At 63.6% G+C, this 13158-nt stretch overlaps 1 protein-coding gene across 1 annotated transcript in view; it reads left to right on the forward strand.

The window, feature by feature from the left end:
• SLIT1 (slit guidance ligand 1) overlaps positions 1-13158 on the forward strand; it is a 63044-nt gene that overhangs the window by 44799 nt on the left and 5087 nt on the right. Inside the window, exons 7-30 of the mRNA XM_075423571.1 lie at positions 294-365; positions 655-818; positions 1224-1371; positions 1827-1898; positions 2167-2238; positions 2349-2420; positions 2542-2685; positions 2795-2958; positions 3071-3094; positions 3567-3711; positions 3850-3924; positions 4154-4297; positions 4598-4741; positions 4862-5028; positions 6123-6255; positions 7262-7330; positions 7702-7773; positions 8026-8097; positions 9132-9203; positions 10766-10929; positions 11298-11422; positions 11640-11737; positions 12550-12689; positions 13027-13120. Of these exons, the coding sequence (XP_075279686.1) occupies positions 294-365; positions 655-818; positions 1224-1371; positions 1827-1898; positions 2167-2238; positions 2349-2420; positions 2542-2685; positions 2795-2958; positions 3071-3094; positions 3567-3711; positions 3850-3924; positions 4154-4297; positions 4598-4741; positions 4862-5028; positions 6123-6255; positions 7262-7330; positions 7702-7773; positions 8026-8097; positions 9132-9203; positions 10766-10929; positions 11298-11422; positions 11640-11737; positions 12550-12689; positions 13027-13120 (2646 nt within the window). The remainder of the gene's footprint in view (positions 1-293; positions 366-654; positions 819-1223; positions 1372-1826; positions 1899-2166; positions 2239-2348; positions 2421-2541; positions 2686-2794; positions 2959-3070; positions 3095-3566; positions 3712-3849; positions 3925-4153; positions 4298-4597; positions 4742-4861; positions 5029-6122; positions 6256-7261; positions 7331-7701; positions 7774-8025; positions 8098-9131; positions 9204-10765; positions 10930-11297; positions 11423-11639; positions 11738-12549; positions 12690-13026; positions 13121-13158) is intronic.

Consider the following 13158-nt stretch of genomic DNA (forward strand, 5'->3'; position numbering starts at 1 on the left):
GAGGGGCTGAGCAGGGCTCTGGTACCACTGCTGCAGAGCTGTGCTTCAGAGCCTGATCCTGCCCCTGGGGTCCACCTGGCTGCGGCTGGCTATGGAGGGGAGAAGCCTGCAAAGGGCAGAAAGCCCTGCCCAGGGGTTTGGGCTGTCCCCATCCCTCGCCTCTCCATCCAGCCACCCTGTGCGGGGTGGAGGGAGGGTGCTGTTGCTCCCAGGGGTTTTCTGCCACCTGGACCATCTCAAGCTGCCATTTTTGGCCTGGCTGCCCTGACTTGCCCCTTTCTGCCTTCCTGCAGGACCCTGAATAACAACAATATCACTTCCATCCCTGTGTCCAGCTTCAACCACATGCCCAAGCTGCGGACGTTGTGAGTGCTGGGGCCGTGAGGGTGGGAGGAATGGGATGTCCCCAGCTCTGCTGCTGGTCCCGGCAGCTCACCAGTGCCCGGACAGCACTGTGGGGAGGGGTTGGAGGGGGCAGCTCTGCTGTGCGTCACCAAGCACTGCCAAGCAAGGTGGCTTTGACAACCGGTGCAGATGTTCTCAGGCTCCTCCATGTTCCCCTCTGTATGCCCGTGGCCCTTGGGATGAGCCCAGCTGGGGCAGGGCGGTGGGCACAAGAGGTCCCGTGGCCACTGACTGCCCATCTGCCCGCAGCCGCCTGCACTCCAATCACCTCTTCTGCGACTGCCACCTGGCCTGGCTCTCGCAATGGCTGCGCCAGCGTCCCACCATCGGGCTCTTCACCCAGTGCGCTGCTCCAGCCCAGCTCCGCGGCCTCAACGTGGCCGAGATCCAGAAGAACGAGTTCAGCTGCTCCGGTGAGGGGGACAAGGGAGGTGGTGGGTGCCAGGGCAGGGACGTGGGTCCGGGGACAAAGCCTGTCCCATCAGTGCAGCCCACCTCCACTCCCTGCCACGTGCCCCGGCTCAGAGCCTGGATGCACATGGTGGGCTCGGCTCAGGTAAGCGCCATGCCTGGTGTGGGGACAACATGGGGACACCACCACCTTGTCAGTGTGACAAAGGGTGCATCAGTCTGCGCCCTTGGAGCTGCGTGCCTTTTGCACGGGGCTGAGGTTCACCAAGACCTCGTGCACCCGCTCAAGGGTGCCACAAGCTGTCCCTGCACACCCAGCTGTCACCGGGGTCCCTTCCTGGGGGTGCTGCCATCCACCCGCCCAGCCCAGCTCTTTGCGACTCCCATGCTGGCTGCTTCCCTGGCAGGACAAACGGACCCGGCACGTGTCCAGCTCTGCAGCTTGTCCTCTGGCTCCTGCCCGGCCATGTGCACTTGCAGCAACGGCATCGTGGACTGTCGGGGCAAGGGGCTGACGGCCATCCCTGCCAACCTGCCCGAGACCATGACGGAGATGTGAGTACAGCCCCGCGCTGTCACCGCCAGGCTCTGGGTGGCTTGAGGCGGTGGGCACACGGGTCAAGCCCTGCTCCCATGCTGCCAAGATTTAGCCCTGGATTTAGCTGCATTAAAAATGTAAATAGAGAAATAATCTCCTTAGGGGAATCCAATTATGGAGCAAAGCCCCTGCCAGGACAGCACACAGAGCACATGGGAGGCAGCAGGCACCCCCAGACCCAGGGTGCTGGGGGGGAGGAGGTGCTTTCCCCACCCCAGCCAGCATGGTCCCCCTACCTGTGGCACCTCTCCCTGATGGAGAAGGTCCTGACCACAGGCGGCAGGTTGCCCCTGTGCTGTATGGTGGTGTAGCTTACTGCAAGCCTGGGGGTTTTGCAGCCCCCAGCCCTTTCAGAGGGGTGCTGAGGCTCAGCCAGCCCCACAGCCCTCATCTCTCCCCCTTCTCTTTGCAGACGCCTGGAGCTCAATGGCATCAAGTCCATCCCCCCAGGCGCCTTCTCCCCCTACAAGAAGCTGCGGAGGATGTAAGTGTGCAGCCTCCCCCATCCCACCCTGAACCCCAGAATCTTTCACTGTGCAAGCCACTGCTGTGAGCCCACAGCCCCCCACTCCCACGGGCGTGGGGCATTCGCGGTGGCATGGGTGCCTCACATGGCAGCACTGGGACAGGGTCTTGGATACCCCCAGCCCTGTGTATTAGGTGCTGGGGGTGGTCTCCTGTGCCCAGTGGGAGGATGGGTGCAGGGGGTGAGAGAAGAGGGATCCAGGCCGCCTTCTCCCTTTGGGTTTCAGAGACCTGAGCAATAACCAGATCTCAGAGATCGCTCCCGATGCCTTCCAGGGGCTGCGCTCGCTGAACTCCTTGTAAGTGCCCGCGCTGGGGTGTGTGGGGTGAGGTGGGGCAGATGCCGTGCTCGCTGAACTGTGCCCCACAACGCTCCCCCATCCCTCTCACGCTGGCCTTTCTCTCCCAGGGTGCTGTATGGCAACAAGATCACAGACCTCCCCAAGGGTGTCTTTGGGGGACTTTTCGCCCTGCAGCTGCTGTAAGGCACAAGTGGCTGGGTGGGATGCTCTGCGGGGACACCGGGAAGTGGGGCTGAGGTCCCCAGTGCCCATGGTGCAGTGGAGGGGGTCTTCAGCCTCATGTCACTCCCTCCCTGTCAGGCTCCTCAATGCCAACAAGATCAACTGTGTGCGGGCGGACGCCTTCCAGGACCTGCAGAACCTCTCGCTGCTCTCGCTCTATGACAACAAGATCCAGAGCCTGGCCAAGGGCACCTTCACATCCCTGCGGGCCATCCAGACCCTGTGAGTGCCCGCGGTGGCTCCCACACCCGGGCAGTTGGGTGCCTGGGGGGAAGTATCTTAGTGGGTAGCCGGGGCTGGAGCTGATGGTCACCTGCTGTCCCTGGCGCAGGCACCTGGCCCAGAACCCCTTCGTCTGTGACTGCAACCTGAAGTGGTTGGCAGATTTCCTCCGTGCCAACCCCATCGAGACCAGCGGTGCCCGCTGTGCCAGCCCCCGGCGCCTGGCCAACAAGCGCATCGGCCAAATCAAGAGCAAGAAGTTTCGCTGCTCGGGTGAGAGCTGTCCCTGTCCCTGCCACAGGTGCCCTGTGGCACGGCTGTCCTCAGCCCTGCCCCAGCCTGGTGTCTGTGCGCTCAGCGTGCCGATGTGCTTTTTCCTCCGCAGCCAAAGAACAGTATTTCATCCCAGGTAAGAGGAAGAGACGCACGTGTGTGTGCGGGTGTGGGCGCGTGGTGCCCTTCTGACGTGGCTGTGCCAGAGCCCCTCGGTCTGGCCTGGCAGGACCACGCTGCGTTTCCCATCGTTTCTGGTTGCTGAGTTCCCAGGCGCTGCGGTAACAAAGCGCTGGGTGCCGGGATGTGTTGCAGCATCCCCCATCACGCCGTTACCCAGACGGGCACAGCGGTGTCCCTGGGATCCAGCTGTGGTTGCAGGAGGGGAGAGGGTTGTGGGCAGGCAGCGCCCGTGTGCCCAGGACAAATGTCCCTGCGGATAAGCTGCGTTGGGCACACAGAGGGGCAGTGGGAGCAGAGGGGATGAGGGGAGCTGGGGAAGAGCGCGAGACCAGCTGGGGGTGTGGGAGAATCAGAGAAGGGGAGGGCAGGCGCAGCCCCCTGTGCCTCTGCCTGCGGGAGCCCACGCTGCCCTCGCCGGCGTGCAGGGACGGAGGATTACCAGCTGAACAGCGAGTGCAACAGCGACGTGATCTGCCCCCCGAAGTGCCGCTGTGAATCCAACGTGGTCGAGTGCTCCAACCTGAAGCTCACCAAGGTCCCGGAGCGCATCCCGCAGTCCACGGCCGAGCTGTAAGAACCTTCTCCCTCCCACCGCGCTTTCCATCCTGCAACTGGAGCATCGCCAGCGCTGGGTTTGGCTCAGGGATTGGTCTGTGCCAGGCCCTTCGCAGCCATCTCCTGAGCTCTTTCCCCTGCCGTCTGCCCCAGGCGCCTGAACAACAATGAAATCTCGGTCCTGGAGGCCACTGGCATCTTCAAGAAACTCCCACATCTGAAGAAAATGTGAGTATCGGGCAGGTACAGCCCGGTCAGGAGTGCCCAGGGGCTGGGAAGGCACACGAGGTCCTGATGCCAGGGCAGCCTGGGGCATGAAGTGGGGGGCACGTCCCAACCCAAGGGTCCCCCAAGGGACTGGCCATCATGGGGTGCTCAGTGGGTCCTGGGGGAGGCAGGATTCGGGATGAGGTCAGGGCAGAGCCTCCCGACCCAGCCCGCTTTCCCTTCTCCGCAGCAACCTCAGCAACAACAAGGTGTCAGAGATAGAGGATGGGGCATTCGAGGGGGCATCCTCCGTCAGCGAGCTGCACCTCACCATCAACCAGCTGGAGTCAGTGCGGAGCGGCATGTTCAGGGGCCTGGACGGGCTGAGGACCCTGTGAGTGTCCCGTCCACCATGGGCACAGGGACAGGGACATCCTGGCTCCGTGCTCCCCTGCCTTGCCCTTGCTGCTGGGCTGGTGCTGTCTGCATCGCTGCGGGGCCAGCTCGGGAGTGCCTTACCCATCCTCTGGCCGTATCCAGAGCTGGGGGGACAGGTTTTCACTGCTCACAGACTGGCTTAGTCTCGTCCTGCTGCCCAGCAGCAAGGTGGGCACAGCCCGGGCACTGCTGAGATGGATTTCCCCCGTGGTGCCTGCCCGGTTCGTTAGGTGCCTTCGTCCGCTTCCCTCCATAGGATGCTGAGGAACAACCGCATCAGCTGCATCCACAATGACAGCTTCACGGGGCTGCGCAATGTCCGCCTCCTCTCGCTGTACGACAACCAGATCAGCACCATCGCGCCGGGCGCCTTCGACACGCTGCAGTCCCTCTCCACGCTGTACGTCTCCGGCCGCGGAGGGGATGCTCCAGGCTGCCTCCAATGCTGTGGGGGGCTGCAGCGGGTCCCCTTGCCCGGCAACTGCTCTGGTGATGCCCTCATGCCCCCTCCTGTGTGCAGGAACCTGCTCGCCAACCCCTTCAACTGCAACTGCCAGCTGGCCTGGCTGGGGGACTGGCTGCGCAAGAGGAAGATCGTGACGGGGAACCCACGATGCCAAAACCCTGACTTCCTCCGGCAGATCCCGCTCCAGGACGTGGCTTTCCCTGACTTCAGGTGTGAGGAAGGTAACTCACGGGCCCTGCGGCGCTGGGGGCGAGGGGGGACTGGGCTGCTCCTCCTGGGCTGGCACCGCGCTCCCCGTCTCAGCACCATCCGTGCTCCTGGGATGTCCAGCAGTGCCATGTGGCAGGCTGGTGGCTCGAGGGTCCCTCGGCCCATTAACACCCTCCCCTAAAGACGCACGAGTTTCCCTTCCTGGTACCCAGCCTTTCGGGTACCCACTCACACCCACGGGCTGCTCTGAAGAGGTGTTTGCACCCACCAAACCACGTAGCCCTTGTACGTGGGAAGGTCCATGCTGGCAAATGCTGTGCCCTGGGCTCTGGCAGGAGCAGATGTGTAGGTAAAGCCCGCAGGTATTCACCCTGCTCCGTCCTCCTTCCCTTCCCAGCCCCATGCACGCGCCGGAGCTGAGCAGACGGAGCCGGCAGGGAGTGTGCTTGTGGAGAGAAAAGCCTTTATTTATTTATTTTTTCAATTTAGAACAGCTTTTTGAGCCCTCTGGAAAATATTTGCAAACAAGTCATCTTTTCTTCTGCTTTTCCTCCTCCACCACGTCAAAGACTGAAGGGTTGCATCCTGCGCCTTTCCTCGTGGTGCGAGAAAACATACGGTCGTGGCGGGGACGCCTCTGCCGCAGGAGTCCCGCGCCGCGGCGGGGAATGGGGAGCAACGCCGGCTCCTCCGGCTGCTCGGCACGGGCACCTCTCCCTCCCTCTAGCCTGTGTCTGGGAGATGGGTGAAGGAGGATTTGCAGGGCTGAGCCTCTTTCTCCTCGCCCTCCTCTCTGCCATTCCTGGCGCTGCATTTTTGCTTGAAAGTGGTGAAAATCAGAGCAGCTCTGAGCTGCCTGGTTGCATCCGTCCTCGCGGGGCAGGCAGTTTCTGGGCGCAGGAGCGATTCCTGCACCCCTGACTCTCAGCCAGGCTGGGCTGTTCCCTGCAAGCAGGCTGCCTGCTGCACCCCACGTTGGGGCGAGGGGTGGTGGTCGGCATGGGAGGGGAGCGGTGCTGGGTGAGCAGCAGGCAGCGAGCCCAGCCCCACGCAGTGCCCCAGGGCTGGGCCCCGGTGACGCTGGGTGTCTCTGTGCCCGGTGCAGGTCAGGAGGAGACCAGCTGCGTCCCCCGGCCCCAGTGCCCGCAGGAGTGCACCTGCCTCGACACTGTCGTCCGCTGCAGCAACAAGCACCTCAAGGCCCTGCCCAAGGGCATCCCCAAGAACGTCACCGAGCTGTGAGTGGCGGGCGGGCACCCAAGCTCTCCCCCTGATTCCCAGCAAGTTCGGGGCTCTGTGGAGGGGTCTCTGCTGCAGGGTTGCAGGTGTTGGAGTAGAGATGCACCCTCCCACGCTCCCACCCCAGCTGAGTAGTGGGGGCAGGCTCTTACAAGGGACCTTGTCCAGCCCTGATCCCTGAGCGAGGGCTCAGCAAGAGCTTCTCTGCCAGTTGATGGCTACTGAGGGTGGTGTGCAAGGGGTGTCGTCACAGCAGCTGGGTCCCTGCTCTTTGGCCCTTGGGAGGGGGCAGCATGGGACAGCCACCACCTGCAGCTGTGGTCCCTATGTAGCTGTGCAGCCTAGTGCTCTGCGGTTCCCAGCAGCATGCCCACCAGTGACAGGCACAGGGGCCACCCTGCCTCTGCCAGCTCCCCAATCCGTCTCTGCTGTCCTCGCTCCCCGTGGCTGTGGGGATGCTCTTGGCAGCGCCGGCTCAGAGTACCCAGGGATGTGGTTTGCCTGGGGTCAGCCACCCATCAGCATGGGTGTCGGGGAGATAACCAAGCAGCTGCACCAGAACCGTGATGCTTATTGCACTGGGGCTCTGCACCTGCCTGGGATGCAGTAAGTCCCGTGTGCGGGGGGGGTGTGGGCTCTGGTTGTGCACAGGCATACGTATACCACCCCCTCACACCCCTGCGCTGTCTCGCACACCCCTCCTCTCTCTGCATCCTCCGCTTTCTCTCACACGTGCCTTGGGAACGGTTGCGGCCACCCACGCTCACATCAGATGTGTAAACGCAGCACATGGCTGGCCGCGCTCGCACATGCCGGCTGCTGGGACAGTGCCCCCGGGGACCCGCACACACGGCCCCCGGGCATGCTGATGTGCTTTCAGGGCCCTGGGTGCTGTCAGGGAGGTGATGCCGGGGTTGCTTCTTGCAACCTGAAGTCCGTGGGGGTGCATGGGAGGGCAGAGCGAGGGACCCCCTGCTTCTTGGCCGCTTTCATTCTCCCTTGCAGCTACCTGGATGGAAACCAGTTCACTCAGGTCCCGGGGCAGCTCTCCACCTTCAAGTACCTGCAGCTTGTGTAAGTAGCTGGGAGCAGGAGCCCAGGCAGCCAGTCCCACTGCTGGGACCTGCGGGCATGGACAGGGGCTGTCCCTGTGGTGCATGATACTGAGGAGGGGTCTGGCAGTGTGCAGGGACCCCCGACAGCCATCTGTGTCCCCCCTCCACACTGGGACACAGCTGTGGCCGTGATGCTCAGCCCCTGGGTGCTCACAGCCTCTGCAGAGGGGGGACCGTGGCTTTGCTGCCAGCACCCTGGGTGACAGCCCTGCTGCTCCCTTGGAGGCTGTACCATGCTACTGTTTGCACCCCATTACAGCTGAGCTGGGGGGGAGCAGCGGGGGGGACAGGACCTAGCTGGCTCCAGCCCCTGGGGTTTCTGTTTTCCAGTGACCTGAGCAACAACAAGATCAGCTCCCTGAGCAACTCCTCCTTCACCAACATGAGCCAGCTCACCACCCTGTAAGTGCAGTCCCTGTGGCGTGCCGCACCAGGCTGCAGCCCGGCCAAGCTGCGGGGGGCTGTTCCTAGGGGACCCCGAAGATGGGGGTTGCTGGGGACACCAGGGTCTTCCCCTCTGCCTGGGTGAAGCTGTGGTTTGAGCTGGAGCTCAAGTATGGGTCGGCTGGGGCAGCATGCAGCCCAGGGTGGGCTTCTTGCAGCAGACCCGGCAATTCCCCCGGCGCTGAGCTGCCTCCTGCTCCCCTTCCGCAGGATCCTCAGCTACAACTCCCTGCAGTGCATCCCTCCGCTGGCCTTCGAGGGCCTCCGCTCGCTCCGGCTGCTGTGAGTACCTGCCCATAGCCCCGCTCCCAGTCCCGCTTGGCCCCTTCTCCGCTGCTGCCCATGTCCCCGTGTCCCCTGCGCCCGCTTGGAGCTGGGTGCAGGCAGGCAGGCAGGGTACAGGCTGCAGGAGGGGCGAGGGGAGATGCATCTGCTCCTCAGAGCAGATCGGGCGTTTGCAACAGTGACAGTGTGGTGGGGTCCAGCTCTGCCACCCACGTCTGGACCCAGCTGGCTGTGGTCCTTGATGCCCACCTGGAGCCATGGGGATCGCAGGATTGTAATCCCAAACACAAATACAGGCTGGGTGGAGAGTGACTCGAGAGCAGCCCTGAGGAGAAGGACTTGGGGGTACTGGTGGATGAGAAGATCGACATGAGCTGGCAATGTGCACTTGCAGCCCAGAAAGCAAACTGTGTCCTGGGCTGCATCAAGAGAAGTGTGGCCAGCAGGTCGAGGGAGGGGGTTCTACCCCTTTACTCCGCTCTCGTGAGACCCCACCTGGAGTACTGCGTCCAGCTCTGGGGTCCCCAGCATAGGAAGGACATGCATGTGTTGGAGTGGGTCCACAGGAGGGCCACGAAGATGATCAGAGGGCTGGAGCACCTCTCCTATGAGGAAAGGCTGAGAGAGTTGGGGCTGTTCAGCCTGGAGAAGAGAAGGCTCTGGGGTGACCTTATAGCAGCCTTCCAGTACCTGAAGGGACCTGTAGGAAGGATGGAGAGGGACTTTTTACAAGGGTGTGTAGTGATAGGACAAGGGGGAATGGCTTTAAACTAAAAGAGGGCAGATTTAAATTAGATATTAGGAAGAAATTCTTCACCATGAGGGTGATGAAACACTGGAACAGGTGGCCCAGAGAAGCTGTGGATGCCCCCTCCCTGGAAGTGTTCAAGGCCAGGTTGGATGGAGCTTTGAGCAACCTGGTCTAGTGGAAGATGTCCCTGCTCATGGCAGGGGGGTTGGAACTAGATGATCTTTAAGGTCCCTTCCAACCCAAACCATTCTATGATTCTATGAGCCTCTGTTCTCTGCAGGTCTCTCCATGGCAATGACATCTCCAGCCTCCCCGAGGGCATCTTTGCAGACGTCACCTCCCTGTCCCACCTGTGAGTATCTCCTGCTCTGCAGGGCGTGGAGCTGGATGTGGGCTTGGGAGATCTCTAAAAACCACAGGGCAGAGCCCAGCTTTTCTGGGGGCTGAGCTGTGTCCTTTCCTCTTCTCTGGCCGGTACTTAGGGCAGCGTTTGTGTGGCAGTGCCGTGCCGTGCCTGCCCTCCCCTCCCTCAGCCCCCAGGTCCAGATGTGCAGCTGAGCCTCCCAGTGTTGCTGGGATGACCCTATGGTCCTTGCTAGAGGTGGCGTGGGTTCTGCCCACCCGGTCCCCTGGGTCCCCTAACACGCAGGTCAAGCTGCGCAAGGTGCTGGCATGGCCATGGGTTGGCAGGGGCTGCTCTGACCCATGCCAGCGTGTCGTTAGCCTCCTGCCAAGGTGCTTCCCTGCAGCAGCCCCCCCAAATCTGTCATTAAGCATCCTGCTTGTGCCAGGGTTTCAGCCCCTCCTTGAGGGAGCCCCAGGAGCACAGCCCCGTACCCGCCGCCCGGGGCAGGGATTCAGCTTTGTTCACGGTGACTTTCCAGTCCCTTCCCTGTCCCTGCTAAGCTGTTCCCACCTGCCTGCCGGTGGCTGGTCCCGCTCCTGGCATCCTGGGGGGTCTCAGGCTGTTCCTTCAGCCTGCAGAGAGCATCCTGATTCCTGATCCTGTCCTCCTTGCATTTGTCGGGAGCAGCAGTTAAACTGCTTGCTCTGGTCTTCCCTGGCTCTTCACTGATTTCCCTCTCCAAAATGCGGTGCTGCCTTTGCCGCTGCCAGCCGGCGCTCCCGGTTCCCGCAGGGCTGAGCTGTGTCGCCAGCCGGCGCTGTCGGTGCTGCAGGACCAGGTTTGTCAGCCCAAGCAAATCTGCTGTCCCCACCGCCTGCCCCCTGGGCTGCCGTCTCCTTGCTTCGTCACGGGCCCTCCATCACACCGGCCTTCCGTCACTGCTGACCTTTGCAGTGAAGGAGGATGCAGAGATGCATCAAACCCCTCAGTCTCCCACGTCACCCGCTGCTCCCTGCCCTGCCCTGCTGTGGAGCAGAGCAACCCTCCCTCCTCCTCCTCCTCTCTCGGAGCGATTCCTGCTCTCCCCCGACGCTGTCCCCACGAGCTCCGGCTGTAACCCACTGCTTGTCCCCGGTAGCCTGCTCCTGTGTCCCTGCCCCGCAGCTTTGCACAGCAGAGCCCAGGCTGCCCCCGCAGCTCCCCTGCAGTGCTTCCGTTGCTTCTGCACAGCCTCAAGGTGCTTTGCCCAGCTTGCACTGGGCCCAGGCAGCTTTGCCCGAGTGCTGGAGAGGGATTTCTGTGCAGGCAGCCAGAGGAGACCCCCAGCACGGAGCCACGGGGCACTGCGTGGGCTGTGGGGCTGGTAGGAGGGTCGTCTGCCTGGGCAGCGGTGTGGGGCTGAGTGCACACCCCAGTCCTCCCACTGCGTCTGCAAATGGAGGAGCACCAGGTCCCCCCATCACGTGGCAGCCCAGCCAAGTGACCAAGTCCTGTCCCGTCACAAGGTCTCTGAGCCCAGTTCCTTGCCCAGGGCAGCAGGTGCAGTTTTGCCCTTCCTCCCCCCGCAGAGCCATCGGGGCCAACCCCCTGTACTGCAGCTGCAACCTGCGCTGGCTCTCCAGCTGGGTCAAGACGGGGTACAAGGAGCCAGGCATCGCTCGCTGCGCTGGGCCCCCCGACATGGAAGGCAAGCTGCTGCTCACCACCCCTGCCAAGAAGTTTGAGTGCCAAGGTGAGAGGTTCCCACGCTGTCTGTCTGTCCAGTCATGCCCTCCTCGGGCAGGGCAGCAAGCCAGGCTCCTGCCCCGTGCCTGGCAGAGCGATGCCCTGTGGGTCTGGGAGACTCCAGCATTTCATCTGTTGAGCTGCCGTGTGGAAGATGGAGACTGGGATGCTCCTGTCCCCTTACCTGGCTGGTGGCACGTCCCTGGTGACCGAGCAAACCCGTGGCTGTCCCATTGCCCATCGCACAGCCCCTCAGCAGGGCAGGCTTTGCTCCCAGCCGTGGCTGGGGCTCTGCCCCCCACGTCGGTGCCCACAAACGGACACCTCCCCATCACTCACACACTGACGGTCGTCTCGGTGCCTCCCGTCCCACAGGCCCACCCGCCCTGAGCGTCCAGGCCAAGTGCAACCCCTGCCTCTCCAGCCCCTGCCAGAACCAGGGCACTTGCCACAACGACCCACTCGGCTTCTACCGCTGCGCCTGTCCCAGCGGCTACAAGGTACCCTGGTCCTGGGGGTCCCCAGCCCAGGAGTCCCCAGCCCTGCAGAGGGGAAGGGGGCACCACGGGGGCTCGGCCGTGCCCCCGGGTCTCGCTGCCTGCAGGACCGTCCCCCCTCCCTGAATGCTGCAGTGCCTCACTGGGCAGGACAGGGCAGGGGGAGCAGGACACGGTGCTGTGGCACCCTGCTCGCTCCCACCTCTCCCTCCTTTCCCAGGGCAGGGACTGCGAGGTGGCACTCAGCGGCTGCTCCTCCAACCCCTGCGCCAACGGGGGGACCTGCCAGCCCCAGGAAGGGGAAGGAGCTGGGTTCAGGTGAGTGCCGGATGGGAACCTACGGAAAATGGGTGTTTGGGCAGTGGTGTGAAGCCTCAGCATCCCACAGAGGTCGTCTAACGCTCCCTGTGTGCTCCCGTGGGCATAGAGCTGGGACACTGCGTTCACCCGGCAGCTCCAGCCCGTGCTGCCCGCTCTCTGCAGCCCTGCCTGCACCTCTGTGCTGGCTCCTCTTCCCCGTGCCCCCCAGCCCTGCAAGCTCCCAGGCTGAGGGCATGGGGGGGGAGAGGGGGTCCTGCCACCATGGGAGGTGTTGGGAGGCAAAGGGCAGTGGGATTTGGGGGTTGGACTAGATGACCCACAGGGGTCCCTTCCAACCCCGAACATTCTGCGATTCTGTGATTTGGGGCTGGGAACTGGCTGCTGCAGCAGGGCTGACTGTGCCGGACAGGGCTGGATGCGGCCCTGGGGTCCCTGCGGGGCCACTGTGCTCCCACGCAACCCTCGCTACCCCGAACGCTTCAGGTCATTCTGGGAACCGGGGTGCAATTAGCGGCTGAAAATAGAGGCAGGCCGGGGGCGAGGAGGTGGGCTGCGCAGCCGCCTTCCCCCCCACCCCGCGCTGAGTGGCCTCTCGTCCCGTTGTCGTGGCAACTCAGCATCCTTGCAACTGGGCTGCGCGCTGCCACCCTCCCCTGTGCCCGGTGCTGGGCAGGGGGGCACCCGACCCTGCTCCCCGCAGCCTCTCAGCATGCACCCTCTGTGCCAGGGTCCTGCACTGGCGGTTTTGGGGGAATCACCCTGAAACGCTCCATTTCCCACCCCCTGATGCTGCCCCTTTTCCCCGGCAGGTGCCTGTGCCCGGCAGGCTTCGAGGGCCTGAGCTGCCATGCCACCAGCGACCCCTGCAAGGAGCACGGCTGCGAGAACGGGGGCTCCTGCGTGCCCGGTGCCACCAACTATACCTGCCTGTGCCCTGCCAGCTACACAGGTACCCGAATGAGGGCTGGCTGGCCCCAGACCTCACGGGCCGGGCAGGGGGATGTGCCCAGCATTTCTCTCAGCTGTGAGGGCTGATGGCTCCTCTGCTTGCCATGCCAGTGCCCCTCACTGTGGTCTCTGGGCTCCTCTGGGGCGAGAGCTGCCTCTGGCAGAGCACAGCCCTGCGCCCGTGGCAGTGCGAGCTGGGGGCTTGACGGCTCCTTGCCTTGCGCTGAGCCCCCCGTGGGCTCCCCCTGCCCTGCAGGGTCCAGGACTGGCCCTCCGGTCCCGGAGCTGTGTGGGGAACAGGCCGGGCACCCCCTGGCACCCCCTCTTTTGCCTCACAGGGGATTTCTGTGAGCAGCCACCAGATTTCTGCTCGGCTGATCTCAGCCCATGCCAGCACGGCTCCACCTGCATCTCCACCAGCCAGGGGCCCAGGTGAGCCCCCCACCTCCAAGCTGCTTTCTCCTGTCTGC

The sequence above is a fragment of the Opisthocomus hoazin genome, chromosome 6, assembly GCF_030867145.1.
Source record: "Opisthocomus hoazin isolate bOpiHoa1 chromosome 6, bOpiHoa1.hap1, whole genome shotgun sequence".
Classification (NCBI taxonomy): domain Eukaryota; kingdom Metazoa; phylum Chordata; class Aves; order Opisthocomiformes; family Opisthocomidae; genus Opisthocomus; species Opisthocomus hoazin.